This window comes from Eleutherodactylus coqui, chromosome 2 (assembly GCF_035609145.1).
Source record: "Eleutherodactylus coqui strain aEleCoq1 chromosome 2, aEleCoq1.hap1, whole genome shotgun sequence".
In the NCBI taxonomy this organism is placed as follows: Eukaryota; Metazoa; Chordata; class Amphibia; order Anura; family Eleutherodactylidae; genus Eleutherodactylus; species Eleutherodactylus coqui.
The window spans coordinates 130,985,092-131,010,298 of record NC_089838.1 but is presented as its reverse complement, the minus strand read 5'-3'; the positions used below and the strand labels follow the sequence as shown (position 1 = coordinate 131,010,298).

The following is a 25,207-nucleotide window of genomic DNA, read 5'->3' as shown; positions in this document are numbered from 1 at the left end:
TGCCTTAGCAGACTGCCTATCAAGCCGTCCCCGTGGGGTGGCTTCATAGGCTGCCTGTCAAAAAGCAATATGACGTAATGCTATAGCATTACGTCATACTGCAAGAGCGATCAAAGCATCGCATCTTAAAGTCCCCCAGGGGGACTTCAAAGTAAAGTAAAAAAAAAAAATCAATAAAGTTTTTTTTTAATTGAAAAAAAAAAAAGTTGTAAAAGTTTAAATCATCCCCCTTTTGCCATATCTATTATTAAAAAATCTAAATAATAAATTAAAAATATGTATTTGGTATCACCGCGTCTGTAAAAGTCCGAACTATCAAAGTACCACATAATTTTTCCCGCACGGTGAACATCGTTCGAAAAAAGAAATGAAGAACGCCAGAAATGCATTTTTTTAGTTACCCTGTCTCCCAGAAAAAACGCAATAAAAAGCGATCAAAAAGTCGTATGTATTCCAAAACGGTACTATCAGAAACTACAGGACATCCCGCAAAAAATGAAACCTTGCTCAACTACGTCGACGGAAAAATAAAAAAGTTATTGCGCTCACAAAATGACCGCAGAAAATAATTGAAAAACATTTTATGTCTTTAAAAAAAAAAGAGGAGTATAGTAAAAAAAAACCTATACAAAGTTTGGCATCGTAGTAATCGGACCGACCCATAGAATAAAGTTATCATGTCGTTTTTGTTGCCATTTGTGCGCCGTAGAAGCAAGACGCACTAAAAGATGGCAAAATGTAGTTTTTTTTTCATTTTACTCCACTTAGAATTTTTTAAAAGTTTTTCAGTACATTATATGGTACTTTAAATAGCACCATTGAAAAATACAACTCGTCCCGCAAAAAACAAGCCCTCATACAGCGACGTGGATGGATAAATAAAGGAGTTATGATTTTTTTAAAGGGGGGAGGAAAAAACGAAAATTGAAAAAGAAAAATGCCCGCGTCATTAAGGGGTTAATGACCTATCATCAGGATAGGTCATCAATAGTTGATCCCCCAGGGTCTGTCGTTCAGGAGCCCGACCAATCAGCTATTTGAACAAATATAGATGCGTGGATGATTGACATATACAGATGACACCACACGTATGCCTCTACTAGAGATCTCACAGAACCTGATTGTTGGCTGCAGGAGATCGGAGATCCTGATAGAGGGTTTTTTGATAGGCGTGCATAGCAATGTGCATGGAGCCTTCGTATGTTGGTCTGGCCCTCTAAAACCATTCCAATTTCTCATGTGGCCCCATGGGAAAATTAATTGCCCACCCCTGGTCTAGATGCTGACATGTGGTAGGTATAAAATCCACACTATGAACTTTATGCTTTCCTGGATTTTTTTGCAAATAATCATGGTTACAACATTGCATGATTGCTTTGTCTGTAAACAACCAGAAATTTTACAGTTTTACATTATATTGGTTATCTGCTTTCTTGAGGTTTCATTCACTTTTCTAGATGCATAATCCCTGTTTTTCATGTTATTATTTTCAAATTTACAGTTGAGAATCAAAGCTTAGTCTGTTTAATTGTGGTGTGTTTGTGAAGATGTTTGCATACAGACATAAGCATACTAACTGGGTATGTTGATTTATAGATGGCCTTGTGAATCTAAGGCTCTGTATACATCAGGCTTTCAGTATTGCTTTTCCATCATAGGAACAGATAAACAGAATGCAAGCTGGGGACAGATCCATCACATGACAAACACAAATGACACTCGATGGAACTATTGGCAATTATTAGGGCCTTTTGTTTTTTCATTCATGTCTGTCATTAAAAATAGTGCAGCTATTCTATTTTTCTACACTTTTTCCATTAAATTTGCAACAGCGGTTTCTTAACCCTTTCCAATCCAATTTGTATCCTGGTTTTCCTAGGGGGCTTACTTTTTTTTCCTGATATACAATGGCGCCATATGCTGGCTAAAGCCAGTACTGCATGAGGTGACACGTTGGATAGGCTCCAACAGCAGAAAGGCTGGCAATATACAGTAAGAGAACCCCGACGGATGTCTTCCAATGTTGGAGCTGTACAGCCTTAAATCATAATGTCTTCAGAGGTCAGACAGTGAATTGAAAAGGATTAATGGAGCCTCCAATGCAGATGTGAACAGAATCTTTCTTTTTTTTCCCAGAAAATTAAAGTTTCATTGAAAATAGCATGAAGGCAGCTGTGAGTGGAAAGGCCTGGGTGGCTTTTTGACAGTGTGCCTGAAATGTACTTTTCTAAAATATATGGGTGTAGGGCTATAATATGATTCTGTCTTTTATAATCCAGGTCTTATCTGTAAGAGCTAAACAGGTGAGTGTAGCGGCGAGCGTAGTTGCGTATAAACCAGATTTTTTTTATTTATAACGCAGGTCAGGGGCGTAACTATAGGGGATGCAGGGGATGCGGTTGCACCCGGCCCCAGGAGCCTTAGGGGCCCATAAGGCCTCTCTTCTACATATAGGGAACCCAGTACTATGAATAAAGCATTATAGTTGGGGGCCCTGTTACAAGTTTTGCATCGGGGCCCAGAAGCTTTACGTTATGCCTCTGACGCAGGTGCAAAATCTCATAGAGTGAAAATTTCTGCAAGGTACACCAACAATCTAATGTGTATGAGTTCTTTATGACTGTCCCTCAATGGCAGATCTCAGAGGAGGCAACAACCACGCATGCTGAAATCAGAGTATTAACCAAACAGATATATACCAGTAAAATGTAGTTTTAGTTATCTTACCTGAGCCACACAATATTTGGAACAATGGCAGAACAGAACACGGATTCATAGAAAATACTGTTTGGATAACAATTCCCACCAAAATTTACACATAGTCTCTTAACTTCATTCTGACTTTGCGGCAGGGAGATCAGGAGATGTGTTTTATTTATGGGATGGGACACTTTCACACTGAACGAAGAATTAAGGAAAGAGAAATGAGTACAGTACAATTAGATAAATAAAATATATCACAGCAACATGATGCAGATAATTATATATATCTGATGCCTATGAAGAAGTCTATATACACTCTCCCCAAAAGCAATGCATTTTACAACCTCAGGGCGCAGTCAGACGAGCGTGTTTATGTGTGTTGAAAATGAACGCTTCTAAAAGAACCAATGGGTTCCTATAGAAGCGCTCATATGTGAGGAATTAGCAGCGCAAAATGGCGTGCACCTAAAAAAAATAGGACATGCACTACCTTAGGTGTGCGCCAGCAGGTGTTTCCATTGACTCCTATGGGAGCAGGAGTTAATAGAAACTCCTGCACTGCCAATAACTTCCCCACTGCTTAAAGCAGGACATTTAAAAGGTGCTTCTGGCCAGAAGCACCTTTTAAATTTCCCACTGTAAACTCTTGTTAGTACATGCAGGGACTGGCCGAGGGACTAACAGGATTTCACAACGGGACATTTAAAATATGTTTCTGGGCAGCACCTTTTAAATGTCCTGCTGCAAGCAGCGGGGTATTCCTCCTGTTCACCCCCCCCCTTCCCCGTTAGGCAATTCCCCAGCAGTGGGGGTCAGTAGGGGACTCCCACCACCTCTCTTTTCAAGGGAGAAAGAAGGGGGCGAGGTTTCAGGACTTCCCCTGAGAGCGTGGGAGGAGGAGATGGGGCTAAAAGGACCTGCCCCTAGACACACCACTTCATGTTTTTTCACAGAGAATCCCCATAGCAACCCATGGGGGGCATGGCTAGAGGCGGGACTAAAGGGGCATGTCCCTCTAGCCCTGCCCCCTGCTGACACGCTCCCGGGGAAAGCTTTCAGGATTTCTCCATACCAGAGAGAGACTTTGCTGCTATGGGGATTTCCCCCGAGCAGGGACAGTGAGCGGATTTTCCCATAGCCCCGCTCCATCTCTCCCTGCTCTGGGGAACCTCCCCATAGCTCCCCTCACTGTCCCTGCTCTGGGGAAATCCCGAAGCCCCGCGGGGATTTCTCTCTTTCTTTATACAGCAGCTCTGCTTCTCCAAGCACAGCTGCTCCAGTGAACGGGCAAAGTTTAATGCGCTGTGCATATGAAACTTTGCCCGATCATGCGTTTTCAGCATATGCGAGGAACGCATTTATTTAGCGCACATAGGCGTGCAAAAAACATGTTCATTTGACTGCGCCCTAAGGGTAGGCATGCGAATACACCCATAGGCTCTTTTAATACAGCGTTATGCATGAAAATGCTATATTTTTGCAGCATTTTTGTTTGTGTTTTTTGGCGCAAAAATGTGGACACCTGTTACATTAAAGCTTATAGTGAAATATAATATTTCATTTTAAAAAAATTCAGGCATTTTAAAATTTATTTTTATGTTTTAAAATACCAGACAATAACACTGGGTGAGGGAACCCTTAGTTGTGTCATAGTACAATTAGTCTAATACCTTAGGGTGGGTTTCCACACTGCGGTAGTTGCATGTATCTGAAACCTGCCCACCCATGGCAGCCAATGGCTGCACAATCTTGCCAATAATGCCAGCAACATTGAGTGTCCATTAGTTGCCACGGGTGGGTAGGGTCTTAGCTGCAAGAAGTTTTCACTCTGTGGAAACGCAGCTTTAGAGAAGTATAAGTTTTATATGCGGACATACTTACATCTGAGGTTTGCAGCTGCTGGCACCAAATAAAAGTACCCTTGACAGACCTTGCAAATTTTCTCCCGTAAGAAGGACATTTTTCCTTCCTCCTGAAGGAACCCTGTCAACTGCCACAGATTTAATGGTGACCTGGGGAGGGAGAATGATAAAAATAGTATTAATATATGGTAGTAAATGTGAATATTTTCTATAGTACACATATACACTGAATGACCACTTTATTAGAGACAGCTGTCCTTTCACAATTGGAGTTTCCATGTGTAGAAAATAGACATGTGACCCTGAAAAGCAGCATAAAACCAATTGAGATAGTTTTATTTGGATTATTTCCAGTGTGAATTCATATCAGAATGGGAAAATCAAGCAAGACCTTCAATGAAGTATTTGGTAGATGCAACTTGTAGGCAGCACAACTCTTGGGTAGAATGTGTGTTTGCACATTCCTCTGGCACTGACCACTATCCATACAACAAAGCAGTAGAAAATAGGAAAATGGAACAGCACACCAGTTGAAATGCTTGAAGTTTTATTAAAACCCCAAATAATAAATTAATACCCCTAGCGTACCAGTTCCTTTTTGTGTGAAATGTTTCAGGTATAAACACTGGTATAACTATAGGGGATGCAGGGGATGCGGTTGCTCCCGGGCTCAGGAGCCTTGGGGGGGGGGGGGCCATAAGGCCTCTTCTCCATATAGGGAGCCCAGTACTATGACTAAAGCATTATAGTTGGGGGCCCTGTTACAGGTTTTACAGTGTGGTACAGAAGCTTCAAGTTACACCTCTGGGTGTAAATACCCTCCGTTAGAAATATGATGGTTTCAGTGAATAGAAGAGAAAAGAGCGGGCCAATGTTCTAATATGCTGGCAATAAGACATACAATAGATGTCCAGCAGGGATGACCGTGGCCTGGTCTTTTTTTTTCTTATTTGCTGAAATTTTCATATGTCTGATGAAGGGTATTCACACCCGAAACGTTACATGCACAAGAGAGTTTGTACTGCAGGGATACGAATTTATTAATTTGTGGATTCAATAAAGCTTCAAGCATCTCAACTAGTGAGCTGTATCCATTTGGAATTCAATGGGAACTGTGCCTGATTACCAATATGGGACACTGCAATGTGTATGGAGTGGTCAGATCAGATAACTGACTGATCAAATTCATAAAAATGGAAGATCCCTTTAAACTATATTTTGACGAATTTTTGCTAAATCATTTCTGCATTCCCCCCCCCCTTTTTTAATATTTGCTTTAAATGGATACTCTGAATTATATTTTGTTAGTGATTCCCAGCTGTAAATATTGCAGTCACCAAATAATGGTCAGATAGCACCTCTACACAGTTATAGTGATTACTGTGTAGTTCCCTCCAGTGATCACAGGTGACTAGAGATGAGCAAGCATACTGGTTAAGGACAAATACTCGAGCGAGTATTGTCCTTTTCAAGTACCTGCTCGCTCGTGAGAAAAGATTCGGGTGCCGGTGGGGGGCGGCTGGGGAGAGCAGGGGCGAGAACTCTCTCTCCCCTGCTCCCTCCTGCTCACACCCACAACACAACGCTCACCCCCACCGGCACCCGAATCTTTTCTCACAAAGCGGGCAGGTACTCGAAAAGGACAATACTCGCTCGAGTATTTGTCCTTAATGAGTATGCTCTCTCATCTCTACAGGTGACATCTTCTCTGATTACAGTTGTCAGTTTTTGTTTTATTTTTTTTTATCATGGCCTAGACCATGAAGACTTCAACTATAACAATATTTTTTGTGGGCAATCACTTTAAGACGTGTTTGGGCATCCAATTAAATATCATAGTCTAGTGCAGTGTTCCCCATCCAGTGGCTTGGGAGCCACATGTAGCATACTGGCCCCCTACATGCGATTCCTCAACTATTTGACTGCTTCAATATGTCAAATTAATGTATGGGATTCAATTTCCAAAGCACAATATCTTGCCTGACTCTATACATATACATATGCTTATAATAATAATAGTATATACACAGGTCAGACAGAATGCATTACTCTTATTTCAGAAAACTACAGGGTGTGACAAACTACAGAACACCACACACTGCTGAAGTCTTATCAAGCCATTCAACAGATAGTCATTAGAGATGAGTGAGCATACTCGTCCGAGCTTGATGCTCGTTCGAGTATTAGGGTGCTCGAGATGCTCGTTACTCGAGACGAGCACCACGCGATACTCGTCTCGATTAAACGAGCACTGACCATTGAATTCAATGGAGCCGGCAATACAGCCGACTCCATTGAAAGCAATGGGCTGCCGGCGTACGCGGGATGAATTGTCGGGAAGGGCTTAAATATATAAGCCTTTCCCTGCAATTCATCTAGAAATGTGTAAAAATAAAAAATATATATATACTTACCTTGTCCCGGCAGAACGATGTTAGCCCATTGAATTCAATGGAGCCGCAATACAGCCGACTCCATTGAAAGCAATGGGCTGCCGGCGATCGCGGGATGAATTGTCGGGAAAGGGTTAAATATATAAGCCCTTCCCTGCAATTCATCCAGAAATGTGTAAAAATAAAAAATATATATATACATGAATTCATGAATGGGTGAGTGAGGGCTGCCTCTGATTGGCTCAGGGGCAGGAGGGGCAGGAGAGCTGCCCCTGAGCCAATCAGAGGCAGCCCTCACTCACCCATTCATGAATTCATGAATGGGTGTGAGTGAGGGCTGGCCTCTGATTGGTCAGGCTGTGACCAATCAGAGGCATCTTATTCAGCAGGCGGTGATTTTAAATCCCCGGCTGCTGAATACTACTCACAGCTGTTCAGAGCAGTTCAGGAGAACTGCAGCCTGCCGCGCTGAACTCCGTCTGCCGGCACCAGGTGAGTATATATATATTTTTTATTTTTACACATTTCTGGATGAATTGCAGGGAAGGGCTTATATATTTAACCCTTTCCCGACAATTCATCCCGCGATCGCCGGCAGCCCATTGCTTTCAATGGAGTCGGCTGTATTGCGGCTCCATTGAATTCAATGGGCTAACATCGCTCTGCCGGGACCAGGTAAGTATATATATATATTTTTTATTTTTACACATTTCTGGATGAATTGCAGGGAAGGGCTTATATATTTAACCCCTTTCCGACAATTCATCCCGCGATCGCTGGCAGCCCATTGCTTTCAATGGAGTCGGCTGTATTGACGGCTCCATTGAATTCAATGGGCTAACATCGTTCTTCTCTGCCACAGCTGTTACAGCTGTGGCAGAGGAGAACGATCGTTATGCTGACAGTGGGGGGGGGGGGGGGGTCTCACTCTTGCCGCTATTGTGGCTTAATAGTGGGACCTGGGAACTTGAGATACAGCCCAAAATGTAGCTCCTCGCCTGCCCTATTCGTTTCTGTGTCGTTTTCATCACTTTCTTGTGTTTTGCAGATTTTCACAAATGAAAACCTTAGCGAGCATCAGCGATATACAAAAATGCTCGAGTCACCCATTGACTTCAATGGGGTTCGTTACTCGAAACGAACTCTCAAGCATCACTGAAAGTTCGACTCGAGTAACGAGCACCCGAGCATTTTGGTGCTCGCTCATCTCTAATAGTCATCAGCACAATTAAGCTTCATGCACATAGTCGTATTGCAGCTCTATTTTGTACCAAACTGTAAAAGATGTGCGGTGTTCTGTTTCCTGTTTTTCCCCTCTTGCTGTTCCCCATTTTCAATGTAAGTTATATGCAGTATGTCAACATAATTAATGAATCACTTTATAAATGACAATCAGGAAATGTTGTAATTATCTAAATACAATATTCAACGGAATTTCACTTAATTTACAAACTCTACAAATATACTAGCAAAACAAGCCCGGTAAAATATTGCCAGTTTCACTGCCCTTCTTTTATTATTTAGTAGGGACAATTTCTATATAGATTGATGTTAGTAATATAATAGATGTAAAGTCTTGCCTTATATTGTCATGCTATGTATCTAACATCAGTGAGAACCAGTCTGCTAGTTTGTGGTGGAGCAGCATGTGCATATAGAATAACAGAGTACGGTGTCCAAAAAAATGAACAAAAATTTAATTTGGCAGCCATTTCAGTGGTAAAGTCAGTGATACATTTATTTGAACTTTACAAGCAATTTTAAAATGAAATCTAAAATACTGTGCCACAATCCAAAAAACATTAGCCACTCTGTTACAGTTTTCAACATAAGCAAATTGTTGCTTCACCAATATGCGCAGTCAGCGCAACACACAGCACAGCTCAATTTGGTCAACATCCACGACCCCAATCCCGTTGCAGGCCATACCTGTCCTGTGATACCTCTCTTGGTACCACTCCACAGGGCACCACGTGTTCTCAGATTTACTCACTCATGCACAAGCCCCGGTCAATACAGTGACATGGCACACAGCAATTCCCAATTGTCACTGTATTTGGGTTTGAAACTACACACACACACCTGCTTGGGTCATGACAGAAACTGTTACAACTTCTGAATTACAGTGTTACGCATAATCACCATACATCGCGATTCCGTCATTACCGTACACATCTTTATCTCAACTATCTATCTTTTTGATTAATAATACAATAAACATCATTTATTAAATACATTGTAATAATTACCTGCATTAAATACTTGTCTATCACTGTAATATCTATCCTATCATGTTTCATGCAATAAAATGTAAGTTGCTCAAAATACTAATACTGCAGCCATAGTATTTCTCACTGTGGACACACTAAAAACGCTTACTGTTGCCCTCATCCACTCTGGGCTCGATTATTGCAACTGGTTGTTGATCGGCCTCCCCTGCACCAGACTCTACCCTCTCTAATACATCCTGAATGCAGCAGCCAGGCTCATCTTCCTGTGCAGCCGCTACTCGGACGCCTCTGCCCTGTGCCAGTCACTGCACTGGCTGCCCATCAAATACAGAATTCAATTTAAACTCGCTACTTTTATCCACAAAGCCCTCCAAAGCGCAGCACCCCCTATATTGCTTCCCTCATCTTAATCCATCACCCAGCCTGGGCTCTCCGCTCTGCTAACGAAACCAGACTGAGCGTCCCTTTAATTCGAACTTCTCATTCCCGCCTCCAAGACTTCTCTAGAGCAGCACCGGTCCTCTGGAACACACTACCAAAGGCTACCCGAGCAATCCAGGACTCGCAGAATATCAGGCGTGCTCTAAAAACGCACCTCTTCAGGGAGGCATACCGCATTCCCTAAACAAACCCCTCTGTACTCCGCCTGATAACATGCTCCCTGACCTACTGACTGCAATCCCTGCTAGCCATCATAAACCGCTCCTGCAGTCATACCGATTCTGCCATCACACGGCCAAATGTCTGACCATTGTCTATGTGTATAGCACCCCTCACTCTCCACCTCGCCATACTGTGCACACCTCCAGCCCTTTACCTTCTGTATCACCCCATTACTTGTAGTATGTAAGCTCGTTGGAGCAGGACCCTCACCCCTATTGTTTCCATCAACTGATTACTATGTAACCGTGATTCTGTAATGTTTATATTGTCTTTCTGTATCCCCCGTCTATGTAAGCGCTGCGGAATATGTTGGCGCTATACAAATAAAGTTTATTATTATTATTATTTAATAACATCACTTTCGGGTACACATATTTATGTGTTTAACTTTTCACATTTTTGGGGGAGGGAATAATGCATTACCCCCCAAAAAAAATTAGTAAGTGCAAATAATAGAACAACATGTAAAGAACAAGGTCATATATAACACACATACTAGTGAGCACACAGGACAGGTCCATATTGGTTGCAAATTAAAGAGCCTTACAGGGTGCAGATAGTTTAACAACAGTTCTGTGACATCTTTACCACTCTCCACATAATTTCCTTTCCTTCCTCAGAGGAATCAGCTCCACCCACTGTAGCATCTTGGACATCAACACACTTAATCCATATTCCCCCCAGAATCACATCTCCCCCATAGAACCATGTCTCCTCATCCCAATCTCCCCTCAAAGAACCATGTCTCCTCCATATAACATTCTCCCCCACACAGAACCATGTCTTCCCATCACATCCCCCCCACCAAAAAGATCTACATCTTCTCCACATTACAACCTTTCCCTCACAGAACCATACCTCCCATCCCTTACATCCACAAAGCCATGTCTTCTCCATCACAGTCTCTACCCCTGGGTATAGAACCATGTCTTCCAAAAACACAAAATTGCCCCCAGCCATATCTCCCACATCATTACCCCCCCTCCCCCCAGAGCCATGTCTCCCCATTACAACTTTCCCCATAAAAGCACATCTCACCTACTGCTCTCCAGTATTATAAACACTCTCAGTTATATATACATGTTTCTACACTCTATTAGGATACTTACACATTCTATGACTAACTCTAAACAGATACACATTTTATTCTAGCTAACTTATAAATCACGGTGTGCCTTCATTGCCCACCCTCCCAGTCATCTGCTGCTGGGGTCATGATTGAGGGTACCTACGCTGTCATCCACGCACTGCCCACTGCATTTCCTCTACTGCTAGCTTCCTAGCCTTTGCCCATACGTCTTGCGTATGCTCTTTCTTAAAGGGCCAGCGCGTACTACTAATTTATTAGGGCCACATTAGACATCCTTTCCCCAACAGAGGATGCCAAAGCAATCGATTTACAATCCATTTGTGATGTTGACATTCCTGACCTTGGCTACATTTTTTTGGACTTTGCTATTTGCCTGCTGCCTGCCTTGACCTTTGCCTGGATCTCATTATTAAAGTAGTGTCGCAGTCCTGCTAGTGTCAGTGTTATGTCTCAGTTCACACCATCAGGTATTACCCATGGCCCTGTGCAGTGTCAGCAGCCACACAACAACTATAACTGTGAGTAATGGTTTGGGGACCTTGCAGCAAAGGCCTAATCCTGCTTGCATGTGTAGAGGGTGAAAACTGGAGGTCTTCAAGTTCTGCTTCCATAGATAGCTCTAAATCAAATCAGTTTGTGGCAAGGCAGATCAACATCAGTCTGCCTGACAACTTGCTACATTGGTTGCTTGGGTAAACATTCTAGCAACTACAGCATTACCTACTAACTAGCTGTATCATTAGCTTTTGGCCTATCACACTGTAATATGACATTTGCCTATCAACAATTAACGTTCTATACATCATATCTAATGAGATTCTATTAAACATGACAACTATTCTAAGGTTCAGAAAGTTAACTTTTTAAACGCTCTTACAAGTTTGTTCATACTGATTGTATAACTAAGTATTAGAACCTTACATTAGATGAAGATCCCTGTGTTGCTTTTTCTTCAATGACCCTGCATTGGTCCTGTGGATATAAAATATATAAGAAAAAACGGATTCTAACATTTTCAATTAAAATGTAATTGGATTACAAAGAATGATATTGTTCCTGTTCATCCATACCAGTCTGTAGATAGGCTTAGAAATTAATAGCCAAACATGCCTGGATTAACAAAGTAAAACTACTCTGGAGAAGATTTACGCTTTGGACTAAATAGCAATTTGTCACCGTAGCAGTAGAATCCTTTTTAAATTAACTGAAACGTGTCACCGAAAGGACCACAAATAATAAAACTTAGCTTTTATTTATTCTTAAATAATAAAAAGGCGTCCTTTTATTTACTCATATGTGCTAAGTGTCACACCATAATTAAAATCAATGGGGCTTGAATGTGTAAATGTTATTCAATCCCAATAGACTATCTACCACTTTTATATTCCCTGATATCTTTTATTACCCAGGGATGATTAGATACCTATTGTCAATGACTTGCGTCACCAATGTTCATCAAAGTATGGTGAAGCACTTGCTGTCAGTGACTTAGATCAAAAGTTGTTATTCATGATTCCATATCTAATAATGCTCATTACTGTCACTATCCATTCCAACACCTCTGATTTTCTATCTCAAGATAGACCTGATATTCTCGAGTTGTTCACGGTACAATGGTATCTATTATTAAAGATCAGTAGTCTGTTGTCTTTAGTATTATACCTGACACACACATTTATTTGTATTGTCGTCTCGTTTATGACAGTTGCTCATTGATGATTACTCAGGTAGTATCTGTAGTGTTTTTACTGTATCGTGGTGACTGATTTATAATAAGAGTCACTTCGATATGTCACCAATAGATGTTAGATCCAGAGTGTCATCTCATTTATAATAGTTTCTCATCAATGATTGCTCAACTTGTGTCTGCTCTTTTTGTTTTTGAACAATATCGTGGTGACTGGTTTATAACAGAAGTCACCTCGATATGTCACCAATAGGTGTTAGATCCGAAGTGTGTTATCTCAAACCCCGGATATCAAGCCTGTGTTCCCTTGATGTTCTATGATAGTTCCTTATGTCCATAAATTATCGCATGAAATGTTCGTTTCCTATTACTCATGCGTTTGTGCACAAAGATTAAGTGCAACCAGATGAAACTATCAATCGCTATCAAGGATAGAGGTGAGTTGTTCCAAATAATGGTGTCCTTTTAATATATATTATCTCCCCTATTTATACATTGACATTATTCAGGAGAGATGGCACTCCCACTTGTATAAATAATGGATATAAGGAGAACATATATAGGGTGAATCAGGATAGTGACTGCATTAAATGGAACAGCACAGTATTCATTTATAGGCTATTCATCCCTTAGGATTTGAATAGCTACAATTCAGTGCACATAGATAGTCTGGTGGTAGCCTCGGATGAATTGTAGGCTATCACCTATACTGATGCCCCTTTGGGTAATAATCTCTGTCTCTGTACATGCAGTCTGTTATAATAAACTAATAGCTGCTCGCTAGAGTGATGATGATAATCTCTATTATATATATAGGGTAGGTTGCATTATGATGAACATACAACCACCATATAGATTAGTTCTTATGGAGAGAATCGGCCCATGGAACCTATCCCTCCCTCTCCATCAACGCGTTTCCACAACCTTGGAGACGGTTGTTTCCTCAGGATGGAGCTAACCTAGCATACACATGCTTTTGACTGTGCACAGAAAAAAAGCGTAAAAAAACCCTCAAAAAACTGAGGCAAAATGCTAATTTTTAGCATTTTGCCTCCCTAAAAGCGCAAAAAAAGTGATCAAAAAAGCCGTATGTACCCCAAAATGGTACCAATAAAAACTACAGCTCGTCTTGCAAATAATAAGCCCTCATAGAGCTCTGTACATAAAAAAGTTACAGGACTTTGAATATAGCGAATTAGAAAAAAAAAAGATTTCCAAAAAAAGGGTTTTTATTGTAGAAAAGTGGAAAAACCTTAAAAAATGTTTGAATTTTGGTATCGCTGTAACCGTACCGACCCCCAAAAAGCATGGATTGTGTGATTTATGCTGCATGATTACCGCTGTAAAAAAAAATCTATGGCAGAATTGATGCGTTTTCTCTCCCTATCAGAAAAAAAATAAAAAAGTTTTACAATATAGTCAAATGTACCCAAAAGTGGCACCAATAAAAACTACAGTTCGCCATGCAAAAAACAAGCCCTTATACGGCTGTATCGACTGAAAAATAAAAAAGTTATGGCTTTTGATAAATGGAGAAGAAAAATCTGCCAAAAATCATTGCGTCCTTAAGCCCAAAATAGGCCATGTCATTAAGGGATCAATAAGATGTTAATGACATTAATGACATCAGTTGATAAATATATCTCTATCTATCTATATCTATCTACCCACACACATACACTATAATATGTATATGTTATTATATATGACTGTATATTAACTCCCAAATCCTAGAGCTATTACATTAATATTAACGTATTAAGGCCCATTTAGACACAATGATTATAACTCTTACCAACTGTTATCTGTTTGGAGCATCCGGCTCCGAGCAGGGTATGAAGAACACAGCTGAACAGCTGTGTTCTTCATACCCAGCCTGTGTTCAGGGAGCGGAATACTGCTGAAACAATAGTATCAGCTGTATCCCGCTGTGAATCCCTGATAAGGCTTATCCTTGTCTTTCAGCATGAAAAACAACAATGAGCGACGGCTTAACGAAAACTGCACGATGTCAGTGCAGTTAGACACAACAATTATCGCTCAAAAGATGGCTTTTAAGCGAATTTTGAGCGATAATCGTTGTGTGTAATTGGGCCTTTACTTTTTAGTTTTTCCATTATTATTTTTTTCTCACTACACTCACCTCATCTGCATAATCACTTTCACACTGGCTCAGTGGGGATGTACACGTGGAGGTTTTGATGCACCATAAGCAACCACTTGATATGCAATCCAAGCAACTGTCATGAGGGAAATGTAAATTAACAGTTTATCTCAGCAAGCACAGACAGAAGTTATATCATATAAGAATTAGCGTATGGTATATTCTGGATCTATTAGGCTGGGTTACACAGTGTTTTGATGCATTTGCAGTGCAATTTTTCACAGCATTTGCTTTTGAGTTCAAAAATGCTGCGGCCAGATGGTACTTCATAGTCTACAGTGAAAGGCTGCAAAGTCTACATTTCACAGCATTTCGTGTTTTTTTGCATTTTTGTAGCTTTTTTGCGATCAGTGGCATTTTTTGAAAATGCCATATACCAACTTTTAGATGTACAAAAAGGGGCAAAAAAACCCAACTCTTATGCACTTTCTCACCGCTCTCCCACACTTCCTCCAAATCCCATCAGTCTTTCTACATATCTCAATGTAGCCAGCACTCAATATAAACTATCCATTATATACAGTATGTCAGACCATCTTTCCCAAAATCCCTCAAATTTAGTTAATCAGCCTTCCCAATTTCCTCCTTCCCAAAAATATAATCTCTCTTATCTTTGCCAAAAAATCTCCTACTGTCTGGGGGCGCTGGCTGCAGTAATCAGTCTCCTTCAATACCTGATACAATGCACTCTAAATTCCCAAAATAGTAAGCCCATATAGCCCTTCAACAATACCCAGTATACAAGTTCTGGGATTAAAACCAATATTAAAAGATATACTTCTTTAATTATCTCTACTACAACATTGCAAAATTCATGAAATTTTACACAATCCCAGACCATATACATTACCCTTTCCAATCCAATTTGTATCCTGGTTTTCCTAGGGGGTCTAGTCTTTTTCTGCCATTATACAACGGCGCTATATGCTGGCTAAAGCCAGTACTGCATGAGAGGACACGTTGGATAGGCTCCGACAGCAGAGAGGCTGGCAATATACAGTAAGAGAACCCTGATGGATGTCTTCCAACATCAGAGCTGTACAGCCTTAAATCATAATGTCTTAAGACATCACACAGTGGATTGGAAAGGGTTAAATTTGCACAATCCACGTTACATAGAATTGCAATACTCGTTGACGCAGACATATAATTTGAATGATACGCAGCACTACTGGCCAGGTACCTTCACTAATATGACCTAAATCTTTTCTCCATGCTTCTTTTACCTTTATTGGGAATTACAGTAAATAGTAATACAGCATCTGCCTATATAAATAACATATTACACCCTTCGCAGGCCCAAAACACCCAAGAAAATTCAGCAAAGGGTGTTGAACTGTAGGCACATATACTGACTGGGTCTGAGCAGCGAACATATGTAGTAATGGAAGGAACTGGAAAAAAATGTGGGGTTGGTATATAGCAGACATATACTGTGGATATGCCTTAAATGTCTACAATGGGAATACCCTTTATTGTAGAAATAGTAATGCTGTATATTATTTACTCTTAGCAAGTGGCCATCATATTCCCTCTGCATATATTGAAAATACCCCAATAGTTATGTACCTGAATTCTGAGTACTCCGAGCACTTCTGAAACTGGAACTGTGCGGATATAGCTATGCTAATACTCTGTGCTGCAGCAGTTAATGTGGCTGAAAGTAAAAATAAAGAGTTTGACAAAGGTTATCTGCAGCGTATATCATTATATTGTCAGTTATATATTTAGATGTTCGGATTCTATGTACAGTATTATTTAAGTGCATGCATAGCTACAGCAATATGATATGCGCTGTATTTTACAGTGTTCATTAGCTGCGCCTTAAGGCTCCTCCACACTGGCAAGACACACAAATCTCGCACAAATATGAACCCCATTCTTTTGAATGGGTTTAACTTATACACATTAGTGATGTTTTCCTGCATGGCACCGCGATGCTATGCAGGAAACATATTGCAGAATGTCCTATCTAGCTGCGAGATCATCCATTGTTGAAAACAATGGAAGAACTCCGCGATCCTCTGCAGCGACTGTGGCAGCTGCTGTGTGGAATCCCTGCATCCCCGAAGTGATGCGAGGCTGCTTTCACATGAAAACACCTCGCATCCACGGAGCTTTCACATGGTTACAAGTGCGATATCGGATTGTGATTCACAGCCTGATGTCGCACTTACCAGTGGGAAGGAGCCATAAGGCAATCTCATAAATATATTTAGTAACATTGCAAACACCTCTGTCATAGAAAATTGCTGGTCTCAATAAACAGGTTAACGCTATTAGGCTGGATTCCCTCGGGAAGGAAATCCCACGGAATAACGGCGGCTTGGCTGCACCGAAAAGCCGCGAGATTTCCAAGGGAGAGCTGCAGCTTCAAAACCTGCGGCATTTTGCTGCAAGTTTTGGAGCGCTTCGGCCGCCGGCATTCCGTTGCAGCTTTCTCTCCCCATAGAGAGGAGTGCGGCCGCAATGAAAAGGAAAAAAAAGAATTGACATGCCGCGGCTGTCAATTCCGCGCGCCTTCGCCAGTTCTGCCCGGCTTTGCCACGACGGATTGGCCGCCCCGTGTGGACGATATTTATGCAAAATCTCGTCCACATGGCTGGCTAATCCTGGGATTAGGAGCCGCGGGCGGATTTGCCGCACGGAAATTCTGCATGGAATTCCCACGGCAAATCCATCCTGTGTGAACCCAGCTTTAGAGTTTGTTCACAGGGCGGAATTCTGCCTCTAGAAACCTGCTCAAAATCCATGGCTTGCTGCCACAATCATTGGCACAGATTGGCACACGGATTTTGCCCTGCCATTCCCACGGATTTTGATGCAGTTTACAGAGACAAAATACAGTAAAATCTGTACATGGACTTTGATACAGCAGATTTGGATGTGGATTTTCATGGTGGAATTCACTCATTTCATTGCAATGAATGAATTTGGGAGTGAAAATCCACGGTCTTCTGCAACAAATAGATCATGGTGATTGTTTCCATTACAAGTTATTTTGGTTTATTTAAACTCACTTACATTGGGCTATACATCACTGCGGAACTTCAGCTTGCATTTTGCAACTGAAATGTTATGGCAATTGCGAAATGCGTAGGCTCAAGCCGTAACTTTTTCGCAGATGTTTCTGTGGCTGTTCTATTAATCTGAATGGGGTTTACAGAAATCCACACTTACTACCAGGACAACTCCATTCAGATTAATGGAATGGATGCCATGTTCATAAAATTAGTTGATACATATTCTTGCTGTCTCTTACGTGACTTTCCACAAGTTTGCAGACTTTTCAAAATGCTGCTGTTAACTTACATATTAAGTATGTAGTCTATCTGTGCTCGTTTAAAGCGACCCTTCGGGCCTGGGTAAACGAAGATTGCCACAACGCTTTTCTGACTACCTGATAACACACACTATACATTGGTAGTCTAAGCCACTGCATGCTGTTCTGACTGGCCAGCACTGCACATGTGAACAGCACTGATTAATCAAAGCAGGTTTGGTGTTTTCTACTAATGGTGCATACTACTGCACACTGTGCATCAGGTAGTCAGGGGAGCTAATGCGGCCATCTTTGTTGATCCAACCCTGGAGGGTGGATTTAGTTATCTTATCTGGAAAGCAAAAGACTGCAATGATAATGGATTCCCAATAGATGCAATTCTTTAATTACACAGTTTACAATTTAACCCCTTAAGGACCAGGCTGTTTTGTACCTAAAGGACCAGACACTTTTTAGGGATTTTACCCAGGTGGTGATTCTAGTGCCCTTTTTTCCTTCAGCTGCCAAAATTATTTTTGCAGATTTTTTTTTCCGTGACATATAGGGATATTTTTTAAATATCTTTCTTCACTGACTTTTTTCCCGTTATTTTAATGTTATTGAGGGTAAAAAGCTTTTAAAAAAAAAAAAGATTTTAGTTAACATTTATCGTTGTTGTTTTTTTTAATTAGTATGTTTACACTTTAATAAAGTATGGGAATGGGTTCCACGTTTTGTTTCGTTTGATGTGTAATATGTATGGTTTTGGATTACACGGCGCATATGGCAGCAGTTTTGGTTGGCGTCGGCTTTGGGACATTTTCTTTTTTATATATATATATTTATTTATTTTATTCTGTAGTTTTTTTAAACCTATTTTTGTAATGATCTTTTTACCATCTATGTCCCCCATGATGCCATATAAGATCTCTGGGAGTCATTCACATGGTCTTTTTAAAAAATATATTGTTATTACACACTTTTCCACAGTAGCTGAGGCAGCCGTAGGAGCGCTAGTTACAGGGGAAAACATCCCTCTGTAGTGATAACAGTCACTGGTAGAGCTCTACTGTAACAGGGGACCCAGTGATCACGTGATCGCTGGTTCACGTAGTGGAAGTAATACTTCCCCTTCTTAGTACATAGCACTCAGTGAGGTTCTCAGCTGTGACTAACAGCTGACAACCCAACCTGCTTCTGCTTGACTACAAGAGCAGAGGATTTAATCCTGCACTGTACTTTTGCTATCGACCAGAATTAAAGCCCAGGACCAAGGGCCATTTATTTACTGCGCTTAGTCCTAAAGGGCCTTTTACATGAGGTGATAAATGCCCAAACTATTGTTAGGCCAAACAAATGTTCCCCTTTGTTGTGCAGTGCAAGCCTGTGCAAAAAGCAAAAAATGGGAAAAATAATTCACTTGACTATTACTATTCGCATCTTTTATGTGGATCTAAAAATAATAATTTCTCAGCAATGCATCCACTGATCTAAACAGACAACTGCCTGTCGTTTGTAAGGTAAGCAGCAGGACAGAAAAATACAACTATTTTAGCATATAAAAACGTTTTGTGATTGGTAAACCACTTACTTCCTTTACAATCGGTGGGTGTTTTAACAATGTTGGAGGATACTTAAAAATTGCCAGTAAATAAGAAATAAAGTAGGACAGCATTTAAAATTTGGTAATTATGTTTCTTTCGCTTGCACAAATATTTGCAATTTTCCATGTGGTGACCACATTTGCAAGACAAGATGCACTGTATTCAAATAAAGTTTTATCATAGTAAGTACTGTAGGGTCATATAGACCAGGGGTCCCCTACTCCAGTCCTCAAGGACCACCAACAGGTCATGTTTTCAGGATATCCTATGGTAAGAACACCTGTGGTAATGTCTGAGGCACCAACAATAATTACATCACCTGTGTAATACTGAGGAAATCCTGAAAACATGACCTGTTGGCGGTCCCTGAGGACTGGAGTTGGGGAACAGACAGTAAGAGAGTGGCACTCGGTACAGAGGACAGTTATACCTGTTCCATATATGTTGTGTGCAGGAAACTCGCAGGAACAGTTCAAGGATGGAGCTTGGTTTCTACCCGAGCAAATGGTTTTCTTTGTGTCTTTATTTATAATTTCACAATTCCAGGGAGCATTTTCATCAAACAGTGAAGGGTTTTTCTCAATGCTAACTGCAATCTAAAATGATCAAATATGCAAAGAATGTTTTTAGAAACATGAAAGGGGTGCATGCCGGGAATTGCAAAATACATGTAGAAGTCTAGGAATAGAGTGAAACCATCTATCTATTGATCATCATTTTTATTATCTATCCATGCAACAGAACCTAGAGCCTTATGCATTCTTCTTCACTTGCTCACTCCTGCAAACTTCTAAGGAGAGATATATTAGTTTACACACACACATTATATATATATATATATATATATATATATATATAAAGACGAAAGCTCTAACTGACTGACTGACTCTCTGACTAACTGACTCGCCACTAATTCTCCAACTTCCCGATGTCGTAGAAACATGAAATTTGGCACAAGCATAGATTATGTCCAAAATAGGAAAATTCCCAACTCGATTATTCAATTCTAGCGCAAAAGAACTAGCATCCAAATTTTACGTACGGAATCTAATTCTCTCACTTCTCGATGTCATAGAAACTTGAAATTTGGCACGAGCATTCATTATGTCATAAATAGGAAAAGTTTATGGATCCCAACTCAATTATTCAATTCTAAGCGCAAAAGAATTAGCGTCCAAATTTTACGTATGTAATCTAATTCTCTCACTTCCTGATGTCATTTTATATAAAGGAAACATCGCATGGTTACCTCCACGTGGGGTTTCCTGGGTAAGGCAAAGAACCATGCAAAATGCTGAACATATGTTTTTCCTCGGTATCTCTAAACTAACCACGACTTCATAAGATTTTCCGTGTGAACACCAGATAAACACCAGTACTAAATTAACTCGGGCGAAGCCGGGTATATCATCTACAAATCTTTTTATGTTTGACATTACACATTGTATATACTATTATTTGAGGATATCCTTCAATCGAGCCAGACTTTTGGTTATTTTATACTGTCATTTACCCTAGGTGCAAATACTAGAAGATGAGGCAAATCCAAAAATTCAACAGACTTTCTCACCAAGTAAGTAATCCCCTTCCAATCTTAACCAATCTATACTGCATATTCTATCCTCTTCCCTTTCCTCCATTTTCATTTTTCTCTCCCTCTCCTGGAATGATTGCGATATATTAGTGTTATTAATATATAGCATTATACTTTTTAAATTCAAATATACTTTGTCACTGTGAATTGGGTTGACAGATTACTGGAAGGGGCTGCCGAGGATCCAGCAGTTATGATACACATTGGCACCAATGACAAAGATAGAGGGCAACTAGGATGTAAGCTTAGGGCAAGGACCTGAAAAAGTAGTATTTTCCGAAATACTACCTGTACCACGTGCCACACCAGAAAGGCAGTGGGAGATTAGGGAGGTAAACAAGTGGCTCAAGAGTTGGTTTAGGAAGGATGGGCTGGGGAGGAAGATGGCTAGAAGGTTGGAGGAGTGTTTAAACTAGGGACTGGGGGGAGGACAATCACAGGGAATGAGGGGAAGATAGTATAAATAGTGACCTGGGACTAAATGGGGGTTGAGAGGTGGGAGGTTTAGTACAGTTAGAACTGGCAGAACAGTTAATAAAGATATACTTACAATAAAAAATAACCACAACCTTCTAAACTGTATGGTGACTAATGCTAAATGTCTGACCAACAAGGTTGGCAAACTGGAAGTAATAATGCCTGAGGAACACAATGACATAGTGGGAATAACGGAGATCTGGTTGGATGAAAGCTATGACTGGGCGGTGAACTTACAGGGTTACAGTCTGATCAGAAGGGATTGTAAAAATTAGAAAGGGGGAGAGTTTTGTGTTTATGTTAAATCCTGTTTTAAGCATACACTATGGAAAGATACAGGAGATGAACATGTGTAGTATATGGGCAGGGATACATGGAGGACAAAACAATAATAAAATCCTCAATCCTGATAAATTCGATGAAAGAGTTTTAGAGGGGCCTGGGTGCCTTTCTTGAGCATGACAATATTACATGTTATAGTCACTAAAAACTTCAGAAGGGATTCAGGAATTATTTTGATTGCCAGACTTGGAGACGGGAAGAAATGTATTCCTTTAAATTAGGTAAATATGCTTCTAAATCATTAAGGTTTTTTGCCTTCCTCTGGATCAACATAGCGGAGGGTAAGAGGCTGAAATAGATGAATACATGTCTTTTTTCAGCCTAACATACTATCAGGCACTCACTACCGGGATGCAGTCCGCTATCACGGCCGCTCCCGATTCACATTCCATCCTGATGAAGCAGTTAACTCTATGTTAATCTGCAGAAACGCGTCGATAGGGATGCAGTAATTAGTGAGATTAATTTATCTTCTTAGTCAGTCAGACTTAGTGTTAGTCGGCTGCCCGGTACCATCCACCGGGCGGCTACATCGATGCCGAGACAGCCGACCACTTTTTAACAGTGTTCAGTACTGTTTGGGGCAGTTAGGACTCTTACACCATAGAGATCAGCAATCCGGGGGAAATCTGGAGGGTAATAAAAGTGATGAGAAACTGCCAGCACAAGCGCAGGGACTCAAGAAAAATTACCCCCTGATGTGCTGCAGTTCAGCGTTATAACGCACATAGGAGTGTATCCCTGGGACTGAAAGTGACATCAGACAATGAGTCCCAGTGGGATCACTGGTGTGTGAGGGACACAGGTCTTTGCACACACATTTAACCCTTTCAGCGCTGGAGTACTGTATAATCCTTGCTGAATAGGGATAAATTGGGAACTGTTTAATACATTAGTGTTCCTAACAAATCCTAGTAGTATAAGATCGTGTACCCGGTCAACGTGCACACACTTAACCCTTCATATGCTGGAGTGTTATATATCCTCTTATAAAGAAGGATAAAGTGGGAACTCTCTATCTTATCGGTGTTCCTGACTAATCCGATTAGTACAGGTTGATGCATTAAACATTGACCAAGTTGTGCATACTTAACCCCTTTAGTGCTGAAATACTGCACCACTTCTGAGTAATCAGGGAAGTGGGCAGTTCCTACTCTGGAAAAACCCTTGCCAGTAACCCCAATCTATCCATGACAATAAAGAAGGACTTAACCCCCTACGGTCTGAACACTGATGTTTTATAATCACTTTAAAGAAGTGAAGTGATTGTCTCTCAAAAACAGCACAGAGCATCATCCTGTATTTGTACACAAGTGATATCTACTGTATACGATACCCGAAAAACAAGGGGAGATCCTTCCTTGAGAAAGGGACAGGACTGGATGTCGAATACTCATTTTTTTTTTTTTTTTCCCCTCTATATTTAATATCTTATAGGGGAGAATTTTGGTGATAACCCAGGGATTATACACTGGGGCGGCTGTGTACAGCAAACACATTATCTATCTGACTTTCTAAAAAAAATTTTCTTGTTACAATCTAATTCCTCCACCTGCTATGGTGGATCTTTCACGAGATTGTAACAAAAAGGAAATTTCCTTCCCGAACACTGAACTACACTTGAGCAATTAGTAGGAGAGCAGTATCTAACCTCCTGACTATAGGTCCCATAAGTTACTTAGTGTTTAGTATCTGCAACACTGCATGGTTCTTTTGTACGGGTTTTCTATGAGGAACGAAGGAATACTTCATACCCAGTAGTTCCCCTTTTTTTCGCTATATATGTTTTTGTTCTGTCAATTTTTTTAAATAAATTTTCTAATAAAGTTAGTTGGTTTTAATAATAGATTCTTCCTCAGTGAAACATACTATCATGAATTCATTTTTTAACAGACTAAACAGGACAGACAGACTTTGACAGGGAGTTTACCAATAGCTAACTCCATGAACCTGTGCACAGTTTTATATTTTATGAACTTTACAGAACGAAAAAGAGTTACAGTATGAACATATAAAATGTAGTAGTAAATGTTAAACCTTTCCATCTTTGGGAAACACTTTAATTTTTAGACATTTTCCAAATCCCTCTGTAATTCCAATCCATTTCCCCAGTGCTGTGGATGATGTACATTCAGTCTTCATGGTGCACCTGTTTCCATTGAATAAGAGATAGAATGCTGAATTTTTTATCAATCTAATTTACTATTGAAGAGAATGGAAAGCTGCAATACATGAAAGCCTGGACAGACATGACACAAAGAATAAAAGATGGTGAAACCACTGCTTTCTAAAGTCTCATAAATTGCCCACGCCTGACGATTCAATGGTTGCATCACCCCCCCCCCCCCTATTTATTGTCAAATGCTAAAAAGTAGATAAAAAGATTAACTGCTGAAATTATATGTTTTATAACTAAGGTTTTTGAGTTTTCTAGCCAGTGAAACAAACCTTTTGATGGAAACAAGCGTTGTTTTGTTATTATGTATGTACATTCTGATTTAATAGGGTACATCCACAAAGGACATATTTTCAAAAGCAGAAAATATATACAACAAATCTGTTCTAAAATCCACATAAATTACATGCAGGGTCCCTGTGGATCTTAACCCTTTGATCACTCCCCTTCAATCTGGTCACAGAGATTCCAGGTAACATGATTGGAGACTGGGTGACCCCTATGCAATCAGCCGGGGTTACCTAGAAAAGGTAACAAGGACTGTCTGTTCACTTAGTTTGCGGATATTGCACACTAGGGCCTTATTACCATGAAAGTTTTATTGCGGCTATTTTGCTGCGATAAAACATTGGCCAAAAATGGCGACCATCTAAAGCATTGGATTCCAATGCATTCATTTAGATTGGCGATTTTCCGGCAGGTAAAATCAGCCGGCGGGAAGAGATAGCACTTACGCTGCCGATTCCGGCTGGCCGATTTACACGCGGCCTGAAAAAAAAAAGCCTTGCCCTATCTTTTGGCAGCGATCAGCTGGCAGCTCCCATAGAAGCCTGTGGGAGTTGCTGGCAAGGGGAGGAAGTTTAGCAGCTGCTGTGCGGGCAGCTCCCATTGGCATCTATGCTGCGATCAGCTGGCATTGCTAAACTCTCTTCCCCAGGCCGACAGAATTCCAGACTTCA

The 25,207-nt window shown here is 40.6% G+C and overlaps 1 protein-coding gene across 1 annotated transcript in view; it reads right to left on the bottom strand.

Annotated features, from left to right (window-relative positions):
• PLXNC1 (plexin C1) overlaps window positions 1-25,207 on the bottom strand; it is a 132,985-nt gene that overhangs the window by 71,672 nt on the left and 36,106 nt on the right. The window contains exons 5-11 of the mRNA XM_066591529.1: window positions 24,110-24,221; window positions 20,090-20,255; window positions 16,363-16,450; window positions 14,773-14,869; window positions 11,864-11,914; window positions 4,585-4,715; window positions 2,728-2,898 (exon numbers count right to left, since the gene is read on the bottom strand). Coding sequence (XP_066447626.1) covers window positions 2,728-2,898; window positions 4,585-4,715; window positions 11,864-11,914; window positions 14,773-14,869; window positions 16,363-16,450; window positions 20,090-20,255; window positions 24,110-24,221 — 816 coding nt within the window. The remainder of the gene's footprint in view (window positions 1-2,727; window positions 2,899-4,584; window positions 4,716-11,863; window positions 11,915-14,772; window positions 14,870-16,362; window positions 16,451-20,089; window positions 20,256-24,109; window positions 24,222-25,207) is intronic.